Source organism: Staurois parvus, unplaced genomic scaffold (assembly GCF_062004578.1).
Source record: "Staurois parvus isolate SC_StPar_1 unplaced genomic scaffold, SC_StPar_1.0 ptg000806l, whole genome shotgun sequence".
In the NCBI taxonomy this organism is placed as follows: domain Eukaryota; kingdom Metazoa; phylum Chordata; class Amphibia; order Anura; family Ranidae; genus Staurois; species Staurois parvus.
In genome coordinates this window covers 358707-383354 of record NW_028318602.1, presented here as the reverse complement: position 1 = coordinate 383354, position 24648 = coordinate 358707, and the positions used below count along the sequence as shown (strand labels likewise).

The following is a 24648-nucleotide window of genomic DNA, read 5'->3' as shown; positions in this document are numbered from 1 at the left end:
GAACCGATAGAGGGTTCATCTCTCCAGCAGGTGCAGAGAAAATAATAAACTTAACAGAGGTCCTAATCATTCTTACACACTCCAACATTTTGGCTAGAGACATACTTTAAAAAGAGAGACACATTTTTCAGATCAAGTGATCTTACCAGCATCAAATACATAAAGGTTTTTATCAGCAACAGGATCTGCACCTTTATCTCCTCCCCCAAAAACAAAGAGTTTGTCTCCAATTGAAGCAGTTGTTGTATGGAAGGTTCGAGGTGAAGGAATACAGCCTTCCACTTTTGGGCTTTTCCACATGCGACTACCTATGAAATAGAGAGAAACACATTATTGTGATGAATTCTAAACCCAAATATGTTAAACTAATGCTTTAACCACTTTAATACCGGACACTTTTACCCCCTTCCTGCCCAGGTCAATTTTCAGGTTTCAGCGCTCTCACACTTTGAATGACAATTGTGCGGTCATGCAACACTGTACCCAAACTAAAATTGTATCATTTTGTTCACACAACTAGAGCTTTCTTTTGGTGGTATTTAATCACCATTGGGGTTTTTATGTTTTGCTAAATTAACCAAAAAAGACCGAAAATGTTGAAAAAAAAAAACACGTTTTCTTTGTTTTTGTTATAAAAGTTTGCAAAAAAATAATTGTTCTTCAAAAATTTAGGCCAAGATGTATTCTGCTACATTTCTTTCGTGAAAATAACCCAAGTCAGTATTTATTATTTAGTCTGTAGGAAAGTTATAGAGTTCACAAACTATGGAATATATCTGAAAATTGATCAATCCTGAAGTACTGACAGCCAATCTAATTTCTTGAGGCCCAAAAATGTCAGAACAGTAGATATCCCCCAATGATCCCTTTTTGCAAAGTAGACAGTCCGACGTATTTGATAAGAGGCATGGCGAGTTTTTTTAAGTCATAATTTTTCAGAAAATTAAGAAATTTAAATTTCACAATTTTTTTTTTTTACATACTGTCACCAGTGCAGTACAGCATCATCATATAACTGGTGTGGCGGTGATCAAGGACACTGACTGGTGACAGTATGAAAAAAAAATTATATATTTTTTTTATTAAATTTTTTCTCTTTTTTCTAAGATTTTTTTTTCATATTACACTATGACCAAAGTAGTATAATGTTACCATAGTATTTTTTTTTCAACACAATTTGATTTCCTTATAGCAAAGAATTCTTTGCTATAAGCAAGCATTTAACTGAATTAAATCGATTCATTGTTTTTTTTGTGTTTAGCTGTGATTGGCCATGGCTAATTACATGACACAGATGAACTGTAATTGGCCCAGCCTGTTCATGTGATCACTGTGACCATTCACAGCTAGACACACTTGTATACAATGGATGGTATGAAAGGAAGCCATCCATTGTATAAAACTCTCATGTTACCTGCTGTGTTCGGTCACAGATGGCCCCCAGTACACAGATCTGTCATCGGCCGTGTTCGAGGTACATGGCCGGTGACAGATCTCGCCACAGCGCGGCCCTGCGGGCATGTGCAAAACGCGATCCGGGAGGGACGTCATATGATGCCCTCCCAGAGGGATGTCATATGATGCCCTCCCAGAGGGATGAGATGGCAAGTGGTTAATAGGCACATAAATAAAATGCGTTTTTAAAAAAAATAAGTATACTGTTTAGGAATGTAACTAAAGCAAAAAACTAAGCGATAAACTCCCTATAGATTAGTAAGGGCATTAGTTGAAGTTCCAACATCCTAAACTGTCATATCATAGATTAACAAACATCACTATGGCTGTAATTTTTGTACCAATACACTAAGGCTACTTTCACACTGAGGAGTTTTTGAAGTATTTTTGCGTTAAAAAAAGCGGCAGAAAAGCTCAAGAAAAATGCTTCCCTATGTATGTGAATGAATATCTATGTATGTTTTCACACTGAGGCATTGCGCTGGCGGTGCAGTGTAAAAAAAAAACTCCTGCTAGCAGCATCTTTGGGGCATGTTTGGGGAGTTAAAAAAAAAACAACACCCCAAAAATGCCTCTTCTCATTGAAATCAATGGAAAACACCTCAAAAACGCCTGAAAAGCGCCTCAAAAATGCCTCCGAGAAGAGTTTTTCGTGCAGTTTTTAAGTCATGTGTCCTTTAAAAACGCTCAGAAAGCACGACAAAAGAGCTGTAAAAATGCTTATGCATTTTTGCTGTGTTTTTGTGGCAGATCAGTGTGAAAGTAGCCTATAAAGTAGAAATATGCATTTGATAAGCATGTACACAAAACAGGAAACATTTAACCAAAGTTTGCTTTGAAAGTTTTAGTAAAAATACCAGTTGCTGTAGGGGCTTTCACCCTGGCAACCGATATGCATTTATATTGCGTTATCAAGTTTGTGGTTGCAAACGGTTCATAACAATCATATTGGCTATCCTTGAAGTATACGGTTATAAAAATCCATGCAAAGGATTGGTTGCTCAGAAAGATTCAAAACGAGTGGAGAGCTCAAAAAATGCTGGATAAAAATATGCTGGTAATAGTGTTTTTTAGTAGCGTTTAGAGGAGTTAGCATTTTATTAGCGTTTTTACAGTACATGTAGAAAAAAGCTAGAAAAAAGCTGGAAAAAAAGCTGGAAAAAAGCTCCAAAAAAACTCTACAAAAATGATTTTTTTTCTGCACCTACATGCTGAAGCTCAAAAAACGCTAATAGCCTAAAGTAGCGCACATGAACACATAGGATAACACTATTTAGCATCTAGGAGCAGTGGTTTCCTAGAACAGTTGTATACAAGGCATGCCATAAATTATAACTCTCACAGCTGCTTGTTTTCTCAACCATACTCTCAAATGGCTGGTGTTAAGAGTGATCACATGTGCAGCACCATGGCAGCTGCAAATCCTATATAGGCTATGATGGAAGCTTCCTTAACTGTAAAGGCATTCATAATTGTGTCTCCCTGGGGCTATAATGGTTCCAATATGCAAGCTTGATTTCTAAGGGTAGACAAGTTGATGTCGCCATCTCCAGTCATAGTTACGTGTTTGCAGTACATATCTCTGCACAGATATGTAGGTTTACCTCTTTGACGGTCAAGGGTGTATTCAACATATCAGAAATGTGGGTCTCACTGTAATTTGTGAGGAGTGCCAGCTCATGTGAGTATTTTTAAGTTTCTGTCTCAATCGACTTGTGTTTTCACATTAACTGACGCCGGGCCTTCAACACCTCCTGAAGCCGGGACCTCGGCACCTCCTGAGGCCAGGCCCTTAACACCTCCCGAAGCCGGGCCCCTAACACCTCCCGATGCCGGGCCCTCATCGCCTTCCGACTCTGAGCCTTCAACGCCTCCAGCACCCCCCTGATGCCGAGCCTCCAACACCTCCAAACACCACGCCCCACGGCTAGTCCAGTTGCCAAACCACTGTACCCACCGACGCTGTGGCCACAACACCCATGGACCCCGGCCTACAGCACCCACAGACTGCAACCAGCCATCTGCGGCCCCAGCCGCCCACCACTCCCACTCCCCTCCTACGATTGGACACTGTTGAACACTGATGATCTCCGACATGGCATAACGGACTCTCCCCATCCTCACATCCTGACTGAAACCTCCCTCCCCCCACTGACCTGACCAGCACTCCGCTCACCCTAGCATGCCACCTGCACTCCTCCTCTCCTCCATTCCCAAACTTGTCTCCCTCTACCCCCTACTCACCCAAAATAGCTCTACATTACACCCTCACTTCTTCCTTTTCCCCTCTACGGCTCTCACCACCTTTTCCTGATACTCCACTCCCCTGCCGACCCACACGCTACCACCAACAGACCCACACGCTCCTGCACATCCCGTTCCCATGCCACCTTCCTCACCCTTCTCCTAACTGCCGGAGACATCTCCCCGAACCCCCACCTCCCCCTCTCGGCACCCCCCTACTCCCGCCAGCCGCCGCAACCCCCGCAAGCTCATATCTGTCCCCCTCCTCCCTGCATCCACCCCTCCTCTCTCGGTTGTACTCCTGAACGCCCGCTCGGTTTGCAACAAGCTCACCGCCATCCACTCCCTCAACCTCCTAGCGGTCACTGAAACCTGGATCCGAGCCACTGACTCCACCTCCCCTGCAGCACTCTTCTATGGAGGCCTTGTCTAGACCCACTCACACAGACTGAGCGGCCGTAGAGGCAGTGGGGTCGGTATGCTCCTGCCACCGCTGAGCACCTTCCAGGTCCTCCCTAACCCCCCCTCCCTATCCTTCTCCTCCTTCGAGGCCCACTGCATCCGGCTCTTCTCTCCCACCCCCCCTGAGGATTGCGGTAATCTATCGGCCTCCTGGTTCCGCATCCCTCTTCCTAGACGGCTTTGCCGCCTGGCTTCCCTTCTTCCTCTCCTCCGAGCTACCGACCATCATCCTAGGGGACTTCAACATCCCCATCAACGCCAACAGTCCAGCTACTTCCCAACTCCTCCTCCTAACCTCCTCCTTCGCGCTCACACAGCACACACAGTCCTCCACCCACACCAATGGAAACACCCTGGACCTCGTCTTCTCCCACCTCTGCACCCCCCGTGACTTCACTAACACCCCCTTTCCCCTCTCTGACCACCACCACCTCGCATTCTCCATCTCCTCCTCCCTTAACTCCCCCCCAAAGCATCTAACCATCACCCGCAACCTCCGCAATCTGAACCTGACCCATCTCCACCCGGCAGCTGACCGTCTGTATGACAGTATCTTCCCTCTGTCATGCCCTGACCTGGCCACTACTATGCACAACGACTCACTGTCGGCTGCCCTCGACTCCCTGGCACCCCTAACCACGCGTAACACCAGACCCCGACCGCTTCAATCCTGTCAAAACTCAAAAAAGAATATAGCGAGCGCTCATATATTCAGCTGCTAGAACACTCCAAGGAATCACTAGACCTAATAACAAACAGTAAAAATATATAGTACAGCGCTGTGATATAGATATATAAAATAGGTGAGCATAAAGTTCATAGAATCTTCATGAATATGAGAAAATTCTGCAGAAAACTTGAAATGAGAATCTTCTCTATATCAAATAGGTGACTGGAACCATATAGATAAAATGCGCACTCACCGACCGTACATTAAATATGCGCATGTATATGACCATCTATCCAGGTAATCAGCCACACACACGGACCATCTATCCAAGTAATCAGCCAGACACACGGACCATCCCTCCCAGGTGGGAGCCTTGGGTGTAGTGATATGCAGCAAGGTCAAGAGAGCACTCAGAGCCAGTGAATGAAGGTGGATGAGCTCCCTCTTCTGGATACAAGATGCACTAGGAACCAGCTGCTGTAGATCTGAAACCCTCAGAGAGAGGGTCAAAACAGAGAGGGAGTGCCAATAGTGTAGTAGGTTCAGGCTGATTTATTTGGTCACATATAAAATAACATCCAGGGGTACATGTAGATAAATGCACTGCCAGCATTAAGTGGACAGAGAAATAAAATAAACATGAACTGACCTGGCACAATGAAAGGCCGCCGGACCTCCTCGTGGTCATGGCGGTGCAGAAAGTCACACGTGCTGTTGGCTCCTCCTGAGGCCTTTTGTAAGGGACCGCCTGACAGCATCTCTATCAGTCCCCCGGTAAAGCCTCCCCAGCGTGCGGAGTCTAAGCACCGGAGCACTTGTTCACCAGGGCCCCTGATGGTGGGGATGGACTTGGAGCGCTCCAGTACCAGGTCGCAACTACCAGGTATCTCCAACAGGGGTAGAGGAGTCTGACAGGGGCACCAGAGAGCTAGGAGTCTGATGTAAGGGAGCCTAGTGATCCCTGCGGGGTGGATGGATGGATGAGCTAAATCAGAGTCATGCAGGCCGGGACGGTAACTAGAGGATCGGTAAGGTACAAACCGGTAGGCAAAGGATAGTCGGGTCACACGCAGGGTCAATACCAGGAGGTCAGATCTAAACGGGAACATCCGGGAGCAGAGTCAGGCAAGCCAAGGGGTCAGGACGGGAGAAGGCAACAAGGTCAAAACAATCCAGATCAGAAGTACTCACACACAGGTAACAGGATACAAAGACCATTCGGCAACAAGTGTCTGTGCAGGGCTAGCTTAAATTGGCCGCCCTGCACCTGACAGGCGTAGCCTGGGTCCTAGTGCCTGCCTAGTACTGTCCAGACGACGTGAGCGCCTGGGTCCTAGTGCCCTGCCAACTATACATCTCGGCAGACACCTACGCATGTGTAGACCCATGCGTCGCGATGGTTCCTGACATCTTTCGTGCTACGGCACATCATCAGAGGGGGGACGCCATCAGCAGTGTGACTGAAATGATTCTTCTTAAAAAGCGGAGTTCGCGCATGCACACACGAACCGCCGCCATTTTCCCGAGTCGCGGGGAGAACTGCGCATGCGCACCTTCTTGAGCCATTTTGCCGTGGATCTTGAGCAACGATCTGTGTGCATACACAGATGTTGGGAAAGTGCTAAATGATAGCAGGGCACATAGGATCAGTGTCAATTTCCCGGGGAAGGTGGAATACAGTAGTTAAACAGCAACGGCAAAATGGCGGCTCAAGAAGGCACGCATGCGCAGTTCTCCCTGCACCTTGGGAAAATGGTGGCGGTTCGTGCGCGCATGCGCGAACTCCACTTTTTAAGAAGAATCATTTCAGTCACACTGCAGATGGCATCCCCCCTCTGATGATGTGCCGTAGCACGAAAGGCCTTAGGAGGAGCCAACAGCACGTGTGACTTTCTGCACCGCCATGACCACGAGGAGGTCCGGCGGCCTTTCATTGTGCCAGGTCAGTTCATGTTTATTTTATTTCTCTGTCCACTTAATGCTGGCAGTGCATTTATCTACATGTACCACTGGATGTTATTTTACATGTGACCAAATAAATCAGCCTGAACCTACTACACTATTGGCACTCCCTCTCTGTTTTGACCCTCTCTCTGAGGGTTTCAGATCTACAGCAGCTGGTTCCTAGTGCATCTTGTATCCAGAAGAGGGAGCTCATCCACCTTCATTATTATTATTATTATACAGTATTTATAAAGCGCCAATAGTTCGCTCAGCGCTGTACATTACAGAGGGGAACAGAACATGTGACAGAACAATACCAATACAATGCAAAACATGAGGGGATCGAGGGCCCTGCTCTTTTGAGCTTACAATCTAGGAGGGAGGGATTGAGGGCCTCACAACCCATCATTCACTGGCTCTGAGTGCTCTCTCGACCTTGCTGCATATCACTACACCCAAGGCTGATGATCCACCTGGGAGGGATGGTCCGTGTGTCTGGCTGATTACCTGGATAGATGGTCCGTGTGTGTGGCTGATTACCTGGATAGATGGTCATATACATGCGCATATTTCCAACCTATCCTTCCAGCCACAAGTCCAATCTTTAACAAACTCGTGCAGGCTCCACCTCCGCAACATCGCTAAAATACGCGCATTCCTAACCCCAGAAACCACTAAACAGCTCATCCACTCCCTCATCGTATCACGACTCGACTACTGCAACTCCCTCCTCACTGGCCTGCCTTGCCGCTGGCTATCCCCGCTTCAGTCGATCCTGAATACGGCCGCCAGACTCATTCACCTTTCCAACCGATTTGTTTCCGCCACCCCCCTCTGCCAATCCCTCCACTGGCTTCCGATTGCGCAACGGATCAAATTCAAAATCCTAACATTGACGTACAAAGCCGTCCACCATACTGCCCCGAACTACATCATTGACCTAATACCCAAGTACCGCCCAGCACGCACACTCCGCTCCTCACAAGACCTCCTTCTCTCTAGTTCCCTGGTCTCCTCCTCCCATGCCCGCCTCCAGGACTTCTCCAGAATGTCACCCATCCTCTGGAACTCCCTGCCCCAACCCATCAGATTATCACCTACTCTCCTCTCCTTTAGGTGCACCTTGAAAACCCATCTCTTCAGGGAAGCCTACCCTACCCCCTGCTAACTTGACCGACCTCCTCCGCTCTTCCTACCACTCCATTCCCCACAGCTATCTCCTCCTGTACCACTATCCCCTCCCTCCTAGATTGTAAGCTCCAAAAAACAGGGCCCTCAATCCCCTTATGTTTTACATTGTATTGGTATTGTTCTGTCACATGTTCTGTCCCCCTTTGTAATGTACAGCGCTGAGCGAAGTATTGGCGCTTTATAAATACTGTATAATAAAAAATAATAATAATATTTAATGTGCGGTCGGTGAGTGCGCATTTTATCTATATGGTTCCAGTGTCCTATTTGATATAGAGAAGATTCTCATTTCAAGTTTTCTGCAGAATTTTCTCATATTCATGAAGATTCTATGAACTTTATGCTCACCTATTTTATATATCTATATCACAGCGCTGCACTATATATTTTTACTAATCCTGGCAAAACGGCCATACGAAACGTCTCAAACGACGCTGTCAGGGATCGCCACGATCCCCGCAGCGATGGTCCCGGCGCAGTGCGCCGCCCTGTGCAGGGACTCGGGCACCAATGGCAGCGCAGGGCGGGATATTTAAATGGCCCTGAGCTGTCATTCAGTGCCTTCTGGTCTTACCTGCATCCTGTGAACCTGCGAACCTGTACCTAGTAAGTTATTTGACCCCGATTGTTCTTGACCTGCTGATTTCTCCTGCCCAGACCCTTGCTTTGCCTGACCTCTCTTCTGAATGCCCCTCATTAGATCTGACCTGCTGTTGCTGACCTGGCATGTGACCCGACGATTCTCTGCCCGCTCCCTTGTACCATACCGTCGTCTACGATACCGACTCGGCCTGTCTGACTTCGCACATGCTCAGCCATCCATCCATCCCATCGGGGTCACCCGACCTCCTCATATCAGGCTCTCCCCTGTTGGAGCCCCTGGCGAACACCCCTACCACTGACGGGTGTGCTCAGTAGTTGCGACCTGGTCTCGGGGTACTCCAAGTCCATCCCCACCATCAGGGGCTCTGGTGAACAAGTACCCTGGGACTTAGATTCCGCGCTCTGGGCACGCCTAACCAGTGGAGTACTAGTGGTGCCGCTAGGCGGTCCCTCACAGACGCAGTTGCGCGCTGGAGCACTTATGGCGCAAAACCAGATCCCCTCGCGCATTCTCCCTCTACAAAACTGCCTTCCTCACCTACACCACCTCCCTCCGTGCCGCCAAGCAAGCCTATTTCGCACCCCTTATCAACACCCTCACCACCTGTTCTCGCCGGCTCTTCTCCACTTTCAAATCCTTGCTCTCTCCCCCTCTACTCAGCACCTCTCTCACCGCCCACGAGATTGCCAATCATTTCCAAAACAAGACTGACGCAATCCGTAAGGACATTGTCAATTCACAATCTACCTCTCCACCCAGCCCCCCGCCCTCCATCATCCCCTCAACCCTCCCCTCCTCCGACCTCATAGCCACACTACCCCCCGCTATGCCCAACGCCCCGCACACTATCACCTCCCCAACGTTCCGCTCCTTCAGCCCAGCTACCCCTAAGGAGGTCTCTAAGGTCTTCACCGAAGCCCTCCTCACCACCTGCCCCCTGGACCCTATCCCCTCACAGCTCCTCCAGTCACCCCCCCCCCTCCATCATTCGCTCCCTCACCCACATCTTCAATCTCTCCCTCTCCACTGGCACTTTCCCCTCGCCTCTAAAGCACGCGCACATGACCCCACTGACCTGAACAACCTTAGACTCATCTCCCTGCTACCATTCACTTCCAAGCTCCTTAAGCGCCTGGCCTACAATCGCCTAAGCGCCCACCTCACTGATAACAACCTTTTTGATCCTCTACAGTCTGGCTTCCGTCCCCTACACTCCACTGAAACCGCCCTACTTAAAATCACCAACGACCTGCTAACTGCCAAAGCTAATGGTCATTACTCTGTCCTCCTGCTCCTTGACCTCTCCGTGGCCTTAGACACTGTCGACCACCCCCTCCTCCTTACTAAACTGCACTCCCTTGGCATCAGGGAGCGCTGCTCTCTCCTGGTTCTCCTCCTACCTATCCCAACGCTTCTTCAGCGTCACCTATAACACTGCCACCTCCCCCTCTCTGTCGGAGTCCTTCAAGGCTCTGTCCTCGGGCCCCTTCTCTTCTCCATCTACACCTCCTCCCTTGGCAAACTAATACACTCCCATGGCTTCAATTACCACCTCTATGCCGAGGACATACAAATTTACCTCTCCACCCCCCATCTCACCCCCTCTCTCTCCGCCCGCATCGCCCACCTCCTGATTGACATATCAGACTGGATGTCGCTGCATTTCCTCAAATTAAACCTGTCCAAAACCGAGCTCCTGGTCTTCCCCCCACCCTGGGCCCCCATCCATCCTCTCCATCACTACTAACAACGCCACCATCACTCCCACCCCACATGCCAAAGTCCTGCGTGTCACCCTGGACTTGAACCTTTCCTTCCTACCTCACCCCCAATTACGATCAAGATCATGCAGGCTCCACCTCCGCAACATCTCCAAGATATGTACATTCCTCACCCCAGACAGCACTAAACAATTCGTACACTCCCTCATCATCGCCTGGACTACTGCAACTCCCTTCTCACTGGCCTACCCAAACAAACGCTACCCTCACTCCAGTCTATCCTGAACTCAGCGGCTAGATTCATCCACCTCACCAACCGCTCCACATCTGTCACCCCCCTCTGCCAATCCCTTCACTGGCTCCCGATTGCCCAACGCATCAAATTCAAACTACTAACTCTGACCTACAAAGCCATTCACAACGCCGCCCCAAACTACCTAACCAATCTGATACCCAAATACTACCCTACCCGTGCTCTTCGCTCCTCACAAGACCTCCTACTCTCTAGCTCCCTGATCTCCTCCTCCCACGCCCGATTGCAGGATTTCACCAGGACTTCCCCCATCCTCTGGAACTCCCTACCCCAATCCATCAGACTGTCACCTACCCTCCTCACCTTCAGGTGCACCCTGAAAACCCACCTATTCAGGGAAGCCTACCCCACCCTTACCTAACAACTGACCTCCTCCACTCCTCCCACCACTCCATCCCCCACAGCCATTTCCTCCTGTACCACTTTCCCCTCCCTCCTAGATTGTAAGCTCGAAAGAGCATTGCCCTCAAACCCCTCGTGAATTGTATTGTTTCTGTCTTGTCTCATGTTCTGTCCCCCTTGCTATTGTACAGCGCTGAGCAAACCCTTTGGCGCTACATAAATACTGTATAATAATAATAACAACTGGAGAACATATGTGTGTCATCAGTGTGCTTGTGTGCCAGTATGTACAGATATCCTTTATATTGTGACAGGGCTGTGCCCTGCCATTGGGTTTAAATAGGCACAAATGACATAGGGTTCTCAAGGATGCTGACTGCATGCATGGTGCTTATGCATTGTGGCAGGGCAAAGCCACACCACTGCGTAAAATAGCAGTCTAGGCCAGGATTTGCAGAAAACAGGCACACTGATGGCACAAGCGTGTGCTGGGTTATTAGCAGTGTCAGAATTAGAGCTCAGGTCTCCATCCTCCCAGACGTCAGCGTGAATTGCAATGGAGCAGAGAGAGATGCATGTCTACACCGTGCTGTCCAGGACAAGACAGAGACCAGAGCGTTAGAGAGAGAGACAGAGCAACAGGAAGCTGCAGGAAAAGACACCAGCTGACAGAGGTACGTTTGTGCATGAGCACTGGGATGTGTGTTAGATGATCTGGAAGACAAAGGCACAAGGAATGAGCAGCAAAGCTACAAAGAGAAACAGGAGACTGAATACTATTTTGTTGCAACGGATGTCTCTTGTTGAACCTTTCTCATTTTAAATAAAATTGGGCAGAAAAAGCCCTGAAAAGATACTTCTGGTGTGGAGTAAACTCATGGTGAAGCACTATCATTGAGCTACACAACCCCAAAGCTGTCACAGCATACATGATGCAAAACGATGTGATAGGTGGTTAAAAGAAATGAATGACAAGGTCAAAGAATGGGGGTACCTCAAATATATGATCCAGAATGAGCTAACCAGAATGAACCAGATGAAATGGGGTGCAGGATCAAGGAAGAGACAGCCTCCTAAACGAATATCTTTTTCAGCACAATATTATGCTTAAAGTGTTACTAAGCCCAGAACCCTGCATTCACTATATCTGGTCTCCCACAGTACACAGAACATGGAAGTGCAATTATTTTAGTAAATATAAACTGCTAAATACCCTTTCCCATCAGCAGTTAGAGCAGTCTTGTGACTTCTATTAGTGTCCAGCAGAGCACGTGTAAAGCTTGTAGGAGGGATTTTCATTTTGAACAAAGATGCAGAACAACTGACCTCTGTGTGGATTGGCCCTATGCTGATCACATGCACTCTCCCAAGAAAAAAAAATTCTCTAGCAATACACACCAAACTGAGCAAGTGCAGGGTGACTGCATACAGTATTTCTTATTAGGAGATAAGAGGGGGACACTGGAAGAAGAGGAGGATCAAGGAAGTCAGGATCAAACAGCCTGTTTACACTATGCAAAGGATTAACCCCTTAGGTTTCAAAGTGAGTATAACAAGCACGCTTTACTGCATATACAGTACAGACTGTTTTTTTGTTGTGGGTTTAGTAACACTTTACAGCAGTCATATCTTTAAGATTTTTAAGAATCACTGGTTCCTCCTGACAAGAGCTTATCCTGAGATTCAGGAGTTTCCACCAGTACAAGTGTTTCTTAAGAACAGATCTGTTAGACATGTGTTAGTAAAAAATGTTCAAAATGATATGCAAGTAACACACAACATTGCTGGGGTGTAGAAACAACATACCTTTTCCCAGCTTAAACTGCATACAATGCTGCCTGATGTTAAATAGCAATACATTTGCACATCCGAGCAGTGGAGAGGAATTTAGATTAAAGGGCTATTACACCTATCAAACCTCCTATATTATATATGTCCTTCTCTATTTATGAAAATTACTATACGTGGGGTGACTACCCAGTGGTATCAAAGATCGCATCGCATAGCATAAATGTTCAATCCGTTCTAAACAACCAGGACCCCCTGTGCCTAGAAATTTCACAGAGCAGGACTCAGATCTCAGATTTTTTATTCTGGAGGAGGCTCTCAGAGGCATTGATCAGATAATGGAACTACGGAAAAGAGAAGTGTGGTAAATTAACAGATTGGCAGCACTATACCGCATGGGTTAAATAAGGATTATGGTCTGTACTTGTTCTTATGAAGATAGATACATTGTATAAGATTGGAAGTAATTCATTTTCATATTTGTCTTTACATGTGCACACAAATTTCCACTTGACACTAGTGTTTTGCGAGTTTCTATTTAGAAAGGATCGTTGGCTTGTTAAAAAAAGGATTGATAAGTACAAAAAGGGTTAATGAACTTGGATGAGTGCCCTGTACTATACGATATGTTTACACCTGTTACTAGGTAACATGAAGAGAACTACCTGGATGACTTATTTATCTTGATGACTTGCACATGTGCAATGTACAATTGTAGCTTGAGCGCTACAATTTAGAGCATGTTATACTTTAAACCGTTGATAAGCACTTCGCACAATATTTTGGAGCACAAAGCAAACTGAACTTGCAAATTACACAGATCACATCCGTCTTTTTATTTTATACACTGTGGTGGATGAAGTGGAGCCCACTTAGTGCATATATATGCAGAGTTGAAGATTTGGGCAATTAAGTACAGCTCACCCTAGACAGCAGTATATACATGTATACACTATGTTGCCAAAAGTATTGGGACTCCTGCCTTTACATGCACATGAACTTTAATGGCATCCCAGTACATCCGTAGGGTTCAATATCCGTAGTACATCTGTAGGGTTCAATATTGAGTTGGCACACCCTTTCCAGCTATACCAGCTTCAACTCTTCTGGGAAGGCTGTCCACAAGGTTTAGGAATGGGGAATGTTTGACCATTCTTCCAGAAGCGAATTTGTGAGGTCAGGCACTATTGTCGGACCAGAAGGCCTGGCTTGCAGTCTCCACTCTAATTCATCCCAAAGGCGTTCTATCGGGTTGAGGTGCAGGGCAGTCAAGTTCCTCCACCCCAAACTCACTCATCCATGTCTTTATGGACTTTGCTTTGTTAACTGGTGCGCAGTCATGTTGGAACAGGAAGGGGACATGCCCAAACTGTTCCCACAAAGCTGGAAGCATAAAATTGTCCAAAATTTCTTGGTATGCTGACGCCTGTGCAATGTAACAATTAATATCCCAATCAGCATTATGACCCAGTGGATAATAAGTTCTGAGATGGTAAATCCACTGGGTTTTGCATTGTGCAATAACCCTCTTTGGGGTTACTTCCACCCCTATTAGGACAGTATTTATCTATAGCAACCAATTTTAAAGTGGAAGGATCTTTATTATGAAATATGGCATTGTGCTTAGACAGACTATGCCCTGTAAAGCCTTTTTTGATATTTGCCAGATCTTACCCAATTCTAACTCCCAGTGCCCGCGTGGTTCGTCCCACATATTGCGTACCACATGGGCACTGGAGCACATAAACAACAAACCTAGTAGAACAAGTAATAACATCTTTAATTTGATATGATACAGGGGAAAAAAAACAACTAAATTTCCAAACATAGTAATCTTAAGGGACCTGTCAACCACATTGGGGGAGATCTCGCAAGGTCAGGGCTTTTCTAAATCATATTCGGTCTCTTAGGTATCACTTGCCCTAGGACCCTGTCATTTCTTAGTATCCCTCAGAGTTTCTGAAGTAGCTTTTTTAACGTGTTATGTTGACTAGAAAATTTGGTGAAAAAAGACCACTCAAATCTACTGTTCTCATGAGTATTTTTAGTTTTGGGTACTAAACAGGAATTTTCGGTCTAAATCATAAACTTTTTGGATTTCTTCTCCCAAGGCTATATCTGATTAACCCATTTGGATAAACCTATCCTTCAATAAGGCAGCATGTGAGAGATTATCCCCATAGGAACAGTTCCTACACATCCTCTGGAACTGTCCCTTGGGGATAGCACCCAGCTATGATGGAAACTATCAATCGAAATATAACCATTTCGATCAGTTTGTTTCAAATAGGTCCTAGCAAATAAATTACCGGCTTGTTTAATATCTCAAGATCAAGAAAATGAATACTAGTTAAACTATATTTATAAGTAAATTTAATACCATAATCATTAGAATTAAACGTTCGATGAACAAATGTAAGGAGTATTCATCCCCTTGCCAGAGAAAAAAGGCGTCATCTATATAACGCTAGAATACTAGCTTATCCTCTGGCACACCATAAATAGCCTGTTCCATGAATAAATTGGCGAGGGTGGGGGCAAATTTAGCCCCTTTAACACCCTTACATTGTAGATAAAAATTCACTGCATACCAAAAGTAGTTATGAGTCATGGTGAATTCTAGCAGTGTCAAAATAAATTGAATCTGATTAGCAGGGAATGATTGGTCACAATTTAAATAATACTCAGCCGCAGCTAAACCTTTATCATGGGGAATAATCGTGTATAATGATGACGCATTGGCTGTAACAAGCAAGGTGTCACCACGTCAGATTCTGTAATTCAATACATTTACCAACTCGTGATAATACTGAATTAATACCACTCACAATTGGTTGCCCAGATGGTTGTTCTAAATTTTTATGTACCTTAGGTAATATGTATAATACAGGAACTCTAGGAGCTACAGAAACAAAGCTTTTTTTCTTCTTGTCAATCACTCTACCCATACAGCTGGTTTTGATAATTCTCTCTAGCTGTCTTTTATAAGAAAAGGTAGGATTCGTCTTTAAATTCTGATATGTAGTGGTATCAGATACAATGATATTTCCTTTAGATAATCATCCTCATTCATCAAAGCTATGCCGCCCCCTTTATCCATGGGGCGAACAACCAATTTTTTCCTATCACATACAAATTTAATTGTTCCATTTATCTTTAGCCACTTGCCCTCCAGAGGATTTACCCCCTTCCTGATCAGGCCATTCTTTACATTACGGCGCTGTGTTATTTTAACTGAAAATTGGGCGGTCATGCAACGCTACACCCAAATTAAATGCATCTGTGTTTACTAGACGTGTGGGGTGCAATTAAGTTTGCAGATGTGCACAGGTACCATGATGCAAAGGGCATTGCATTTCTTTACTGTGCACGAAAATGCCTGTTCTTGCATGTGGTATATGGTGTGAACAAGTCCTAAGGGCCAGTTCACACTATAGAAACGCAGTTTAGATGTGTTCCAGATACGTTTTTGCATGCACATTTTTTGATGCATGTTTACCGTATTCTGGTGTGTTTTGGACACATTCACGTGCATTTTTTATGCATTCCAGGTAATTTTCACCTCTTTTTCTTCAATTTAATTAGAGACGTGTGTTTTTGGTGCGTTTTACTGCGTTCCAGTACAGTTCTGTGCAGAAACAATGCAGCCTGTTCTACTATTTTAGCTGCACCCAGACACACTGGAAATGCAAGCACTGAAGTGAATTATGAGATTGACAACCATATAACCTTCTTTAAATACATTTTGGATGCCGAAAAAAAGCCAAAGAAATGGATGTAGTGTGAACTGGTCCTAAAGGTTATTAGAGGTAAGGAAATGGGACTGATCACGAATTGTGAATTCTATCAGACTGTGGTGAGATACAATTATATATAATGCTAGATTTGAGCTGTTGGTGATAGGAAATGATACACATTAACAAGATCAGTAAATAAATAGTTAAATAAAAAGAGTGGGGGGGGTGATAGATTTGCAGATGGAACAGGGGGTGGGGTGGGGTGTCATGTTGTATAAGGAGAGGTTTGTAGCAGTGAACAGAAAGAGAGGGCCACTTCCCCACACCTGTCAGATGAAAACCTGTGTTCATAGAGCTGCTGTGTCTGGGGGACAGGAAAGAGAAAGTTGCAATCAAATATAAACAGAAGGAAAATTGAAAGTTTCAAATTTGTCTAAAGAACAGGACGCAGGTTAAGATTCACAACACTGAGGTACTACTCCCTCTCCACTTTCTATTCAGTAGCCAAAATCTTAACTGATTGATCAATATTCCTGGCACGGACAGAACCCTGGAAATTGACCTCCATATTTTGGGCTTTCACTATAGTCTGTAATGTCAAGAAGCTCACACTCTAAGGCCAGAAACACAGACATACAGTCAGGTCCATAAATATTGGGACATCGACACAATTCTAACATTTTTGGCTCTATACACCACCACAATGGATTTGAAATGAAACTAACAAGATGTGCTTTAACTGCAGACTGTCAGCTTTAATTTGAGGGTATTTACATCCAAATCAGGTGAACGGTGTAGGAATTACAACAGTTTGCATATGTGCCTCCCACTTGTTAAGGGACCAAAAGTAATGGGACAATTGGCTTCTCAGCTGTTCCATGGCCAGGTGTGTGTTATTCCCTCATTATCCCAATTACAATGAGCAGATAAAAGGTCCAGAGTTCATTTCAAGTGTGCTATTTACATTTGGAATCTGTTGTTGTCAACTCTCAAGATGAGATCCAAAGAGCTGTCACTATCAGTGAAGCAAGCCATCATTAGGCTGAAAAAACAAAATAAACCCATCAGAGAGATAGCAAAAACATTAGGCGTGGCCAAAACAACTGTTTGGAACATTCTTAAAAAGAAGGAACGCACCGGTGAGCTCAGCAACACCAAAAGACCCGGAAGACCAGGGAAAACAACTGTGGTGGATGACCGAAGAATTCTTTCCCTGGTGAAGAAAACACCCTTCACAACAGTTGGCCAGATCAAGAACACTCTCCAGGAGGTAGGTGTATGTGTGTCAAAGTCAACAATCAAGAGAAGACTTCACCAGAGTGAATACAGAGGGTTCACCACAAGATGTAAACCATTGGTGAGCCTCAAAAACAGGAAGGCCAGATTAGAGTTTGCCAAACGACATCTAAAAAAGCCTTCACAGTTCTGGAACAACATCCTATGGACAGATGAGACCAAGATCAACTTGTACCAGAGTAATGGGAAGAGAAGACTATGGAGAAGGAAAGGAACTGCTCATGATCCTAAGCATACCACCTCATCAGTGAAGCATGGTGGTGGTAGTGTCATGGCGTGGGCATGTATGGCTGCCAATGGAACTGGTTCTCTTGTATTTATTGATGATGTGACTGCTGACAAAAGCAGCAGGATGAATTCTGAAGTGTTTCGGGCAATATTATCTGCTCATATTCAGCCAAATGCTTCAGAACTCATTGGACGCCGCTTCACAGTGCAGATGGACAATGACCCAAAGCATACTGCAAAAGCAACCAAAGAGTTTAAGGGAAAGAAGTGGAATGTTATGCAATGGCCAAGTCAATCACCTGACCTGAATCCGATTGAACATGCATTTCACTTGCTGAAGACAAAACTGAAGGGAAAATGCTCCAAGAACAAGCAGGAACTGAAGACAGTTGCAGTAGAGGCCTGACAGAGCATCACCAGGGATGAAACCCAGCGTCTGGTGATGTTTTTGTGTTCCAGACTTCAGGCTGTAATTGACTGCAAAGGATTTGCAACCAAGTATTAAAAAGTGAAAGTTTGATTTATGATTATTATTCTGTCCCATTACTTTTGGTCCCTTAACAAGTGGGAGGCACATATGCAAACTGTTGTAATTCCTACACCGTTCACCTGATTTGGATGTAAATACCCTCAAATTCAAGCTGACAGTCTGCAGTTAAAGCACATCTTGTTAGTTTCATTTCAAATCCATTGTGGTGGTGTATAGAGCCAAAAATGTTAGAATTGTGTCGAAGTCCCAATATTTATGGACCTGACTGTATACTAGGCCCAATTAACCTAACAGCATGCCTTCGGAGTGTTGGCAGAAACACACCCGCACATGAGTAGGATTAGAACCCATGACCCAAGTGCTGCAAGCCCTGAGTACTAACCAGTAAGCCACTGTAACAGACAGAGTTTGAGCTGGAATGTAGAATAGTTACATGATTAAAGAGAATGAAGATATATCATTATATTGGGAAATTAGAACTAAACAGTCAAAAATTTAAGATATAAGTTTAAAAATGTCTGACATTTGAAAATAGGATGTATGACTTTGTAACATTCATTAGGAAATGCATTAGTTGGCCCATCATTTTTGGAGAAAAAAAAAGGCAAGAACATTAATAGATTCAACAATCACAAATACAAAAAATATTCTGTCCTGGCACATAAAAAAGCGAACTGGACAAAGTGCGTGCTTGTGCGCCACCTAGCGACCATATCCGGCATTGCTCCTAGAAATGTGTCTAAGCTGTTTTTGTATTTACAAAGATAAATGTGTCTAAAAGGTAGACTCTTTCCAATCAGCTTGCTAGATGCTTTTCTGAACACTAAAAGGTCTTAATTGATTGAATTAAGTCTGCATGAATGTTCAGCGTATGCTGGTAGACTCAATTCTTAGTAAATCAGGGCCTAAGTGACAACCAAGTGAGAGTCATGACAACAGACAAAAATCACTGGACCATGGGGGCGTGCCAAAAATGCACCCCCCCCAAGGCGAACAGAAAAAAAGGGAAAAAAAGAAAGCAAGGAAAACAGTTACCACCAAGGTGGAGAGGACACAAAAAGAAGAGAAAGAACTCCGTAAATTAAAGGGAGTGCTGTAAAAAAGAAACTGGAAAAACCCATAGAATGCCACAAAGAACAAGAGCAATGCACAATGTGCATCCAATGGAACTCTTGGGGCACATAAAACCATGCCCCACATCAAGGAACAAAAGAGGGCAGCATGTAGCACCCCGGACACCCCCCCGCACATATCAAACTATATATAGAACCCTCAAAGAAAGAGGAAGACAGTCACATGCATGGAAACCAGGCGTATAAAAATGAAACAGGGAGACACAATAACACAGTAACAATTACAACATCATGTCAAAGGGAGACATAAAGTGAACAAGGGGTCAAATCATAGCACCCAGTCACAGACACATATGGCAAAACAGTGTGTAGATGAATGGGCAGGATAACACCCCATATCTCAGCAATGAGCAAGAGGAATCACCCGCTCCCAGGAGATGGCTGCTCGTAACAACAGAGGCAGAGAAATGACTATGCTTCCAGGCTGAGACTGCGAGCCCACCATCTCACCCAAGAGAGTACGCCATCGGGGGGCCAAAAGTCAACCGGCGCATACCCAACTGGGCACAATGCAACCAGCAACTTGGAAGCTCCCCAAACAAATAAATCAACATAGCATTACCCAAAAAAACCCAATTGAGGGCTTTGACCTGAGTAGGGGGGGAAAAAAAAACCCACAGAAAAAAAAAATAAACTTCAACAAACCACTACGTCCTCCCCCACATACCCAGCTCGTACATAAAATAAAAGGGGAAGGTCCACCCAGCAGCCACTGGGGCGACAAAAAGAAAAACAAACCAACAATAAAAGAACATGCAGGTCAGCCCGTTCCAACTGGTTGGAAATTCTGAGAGTGAAGCCGAGCCATTGCTTGAGATCTTCTGTCAACTTCTCAATTTGAAGACTTTCTCGGGCTGCAAAGTAATCGAGGTAGATGTGCTGATGAATTCGTTGAAGAAGTCTGCAAAGTAGAGGTGGGATCTAGGAGATTAAGTTCTGACAGACATCGCTAAAGATCAGATGGATTGAAGGCATCATATTCAGACCTTTTGTACATAATGGACAACGATTGTGATTGTCCTGAAGGATTTGGAGGTATGGCTTCATAGATCTCCTCTTCAAGACAGTATTTTGAGAGCGCCCAGAGTAAATCTGATAGAGGTGAGTCTGAAATGAAAGGGTCTTCATCTCTCTAGCTATTCACATCACCTGTCTCTTCATTTTATAATAATGAAATTTCAAAATGTCCCGAGGTGGGCCTTCAGGATGTCTGCGGCCTAAGGCCCTGTGTATCCTATCTATCTCCAAGCGATCCACCAGGGCATCAGGGATTAGCTCTTGTAATAGGTATAACACAGAGCCATGTAGGTCTGTAATAGTCTAAGGTAGGCCCCTAATACGAATATTACTGCGACAAGCTCTATTCTCTGCCTCTTCCAGCTAATTCTTGAGAGTGTACTTTTGCCTGCAGATTTTCTATATCACCCTCAAGGCCATCCAGAACTGTAATAACATCATCCATTCTGTGTTCTAGAAAAGCAGCCCTCTCCCCTACATTTCTAAGTTCTTTGAGTAAATCTGCTGATAGTTTGCGAGAGATCTCGCCATGTTCCTCCCGAACAGTCCCTTGAATATTACCGAACAGAACTGAATCTTGATCCGTGTGGGATGGCTGCAGGGCAGAGGGGAACTATGCAGAGCTGTCAACTGAATCCTCCGAGTCTCCTAGTGACTGCCTCATGGTCTCATCTTCAGTGGGGGGCAGCTCCATCTTGGAAGTGGGCCGGTGCTGTGGCTTAGGACTGGCCTGCTGTTTAGACCTGACCTGATCAGGAGGAGCCATGGCCATCGATTGCACCCCCACATCTTCTGACACCTGCAGAGACCAGTGGGGACCGCTGGGTGCTTTTAAGCCGGAGGGAGAGGAGGCGGAGTGTCCGGGGTGAATGGAGCAGAATCAGATCGCAGACATCATGGTCCACTCAGCGCATGTGCCCCAGGTATGAATACTTTTTCAAGGCAGTGTGTGTGTGTGTGTATATACAGTGGGGATCGAAAGTTTGGGCACCCCAGCTAAAAATTTGCATTAATGTGCATAAAGAAGCCAAGGAAAGATGGAAAAATCTCCAAAAGGCATCAAATTACAGATTAGACATTCTTATAATATGTCAACAAAAGATAGATTTTATTTCCATAATTTACACTTTCAAAATAACAGAAAACAAAAAAATGGCATCTGCAAAAGTTTGGGCACCCTGCAGAATTTATAGCATGCACTGCCCCCTTTGCCAAGCTGAGACCTGCCAGTGTCATGGATTGTTCTCAATCATCGTCTGGGAAGACCAGGTGATGTCAATCTCAAAGGTTTTAAATGCCCAGACTCATCTGACCTTGCCCCAACAATCAGCACCATGGGTTCTTCTAAGCAGTTGTCTAGAAAACTGAAACTGAAAATAGTTGACGCTCACAAAGCTGGAGAAGGCAATAAGAAGATAGCAAAGCGTTTTCAGATGTCAATATCCTCTGTTTGGAATGTAATTAAGAAATGGCAGTCATCAGGAACAGTGGAAGTTAAAGCAAGATCTGGAAGACCAAGAAAAATATCAGACAGAACAGCTCGCAGGATTGTGAGAAAAACAATTCAAAACCCACGTTTGACTGCACGATCCCTCCAGAAAGATCTGGCAGACACTGGAGTTGTGGTACACTATTCCACTATAAAGAGATACTTGTACAAATATGGTCTTCATGGAAGAGTCATCAGAAGAAAACCTCTTCTACGTCCTCACCACAAAAATCATCGTTTGAACTTTGCAAATAAACATACAGACAAGCCTGATGCATTTTGGAAACAAGTTCTGTGGACCGATGAGGTTAAAATTGAACTTTTTGGCCGGAATGAGCAAAGGTACGTTTGGAGAAGAAGGGGCACAGAATTTAATGAAAAGAACCTCTGTCCAACTGTTAAGCATGTGGTTGGATCAATCATGCTTTGGGGTTGTGTTGCAGCCAGTGGCACAGGGAACATCTCACGAGTAGAAGGAAAAATGGATTCAATAAAATTTCAGCAAATTTTGGATGGTAACTTGATGCCATCTGTGAAAAAGCTGAAGTTAAAGAGAGGATTTGCTTCTACAAATGGATAATGATCCTAAACACACCTCGAAATCCACGGGGGATTACATCAAGAGGCGTAAACTGAAGGTTTTGCCATGGCCTTCACAATCTCCTGACCTCAACATAATTGAAAATCTATGGATAGACCTTAAAAGAGCAGTGCGTGACAGACAGCCCAGAAATCTCAAAGAACTGGAAGACTTTTGTAAGGAAGAACGGGCAAAGATACCTCAAACAAGAATTGAAAGACTCTTGGCTGGCTACAAAAAGCGTTTACAAGCTGTGATACTTGCCAAAGGGGGCAGTACAAGATATTAACTCTGCAGGGTGCCCAAACTTTTGCAGCCGCCATTTTTTTGTTTTCTGTTATTTTGAAAGTGTAAATGATGGAAATAAAATCTAACTTTTGTTGACATATTATAAGAATGTCTAATCTGTAATTTGATGCCTTTTGGAGATTTTTCCATCTTTCCTTGGCTTCTTTATGCACATTAATACACATTTTTAGCTGGGGTGCCCAAACTTTCGATCCCCACTGTATATATATATATATATATATATATATATATATATATATATATATATATACACAGTTGTGTTCAAAATAATAGCAGTCAGACATCACTAACCTGATCAATCACTGTTTTTGGCAGAAATGATATTTCTACATGGCAAATAATTTACTAGCAGGTGTAGTAGAGTAATAGAAATCCAACAGACCCAACAGTCATGACATGCATGCTGCTGATTCTGTGTAATTGAATCACTCATTGAAAGGGGCATGTTCAAAATAATAGCAGTGTGGAGTTCTATTAGTGAGGTCATTCACTCTTTGAAAAACAGGTGGCAATTATTGCCCTTATTTAAGGAAGGAAGGCAGAAAATGTTGTACATGCTGGTTACAGTGCATTTCTCTCTGAAATGCTGAGGAAAATGGGTCGTTCCAGACATTGCTCAGAAAAACAGCGTACCTTGATTAAAAAGTAGATTGGAGAGGGGAAAACATATAAAGAGGAGCAGAAAATGATACGCTGTTCAGCTATAATGATCGCAAATGCTTTAAAATGGCAACCAAAACCTGAAAGACGTGGAAGAAAGCGAAAAACTACCATTCGAATGGATAGAAAAATAGCCAAAATGGCAAGGACTCAGCCAACAATCAGCTCCAGGAAGATCAAAGAAGGTCTAAAGTTACCTGTGAGTACTGTTACAATTAGAAGACGCCTATGTGAAGCCAAGCTATCTGCAAGAAGCCCCCGCAAAGTCCCACTGTTGAAAAAAAGACATGTGCTGAAGAGGTTACAATTTGCCAAAGAGCACATTGACTGGCCTAAAGAGAAATGGCGCAACATTTTGTGGACTGATGAAAGTAAGATTGTTCTTTTCAGGTCTAGTGGCCAGAGACAGTTTGTCAGATGACCCCCAAACACTGAATTCAAGCCACAGTACACTGTGAAGACATTGAAGCATGGTTGCGCAAGCATCATGATATGGGGATGTTTCTCATACTACGGTTTTGGGCCTATTTATCGCATACCAGGGATCATGGATCAGTTTGAATACATCAGAATACTTGAAGAGGTCATGCTGCCTTATGCTGAAGAGGAAATGCCCTTGAAATGGGTGTTCCAACAAGACAATGACCCCAAACACACCAGTAAACGTGCAACATCTTGGTTCCAGACCAACAAGATTGACGTTATGGAGTGGCCAGCCCAATCCCCGGATCTTAATCCAATAGAAAACTTGTGGGGTGACATAAAAATGCAGTTTCTGAGGCAAAACCAAGAAATAGAGAAGAATTGTGGAATGTAGTCCAATCACCCTGGGCTGGAATACCTGTTCACAGGTGCGAGAATTTGGTTGACTCCATGCAACACAGATGTACAGCAGTTCTCAGAAACAGTGCTTATACAATTAATATTAAGTGATTCAAAGGAAAGCAAAATCTTCAAACATTTTTCAGTTTATAT

The 24648-nt window shown here is 44.6% G+C and overlaps 1 protein-coding gene across 6 annotated transcripts in view; it reads right to left on the bottom strand.

The window, feature by feature from the left end:
- Nucleotides 1–24648, bottom strand: part of RABEPK (Rab9 effector protein with kelch motifs) — a 534413-nt gene that overhangs the window by 208488 nt on the left and 301277 nt on the right. For 5 of the 6 annotated variants that reach the window (XM_089654844.1, XM_089654843.1, XM_089654847.1 and 2 more), the window contains one exon: nt 147–308. In XM_089654844.1, coding sequence (XP_089510970.1) covers nt 147–308 — 162 coding nt within the window. The remainder of the gene's footprint in view (nt 1–146; nt 309–24648) is intronic. The other variant, XM_089654846.1, reaches the window with a different exon arrangement.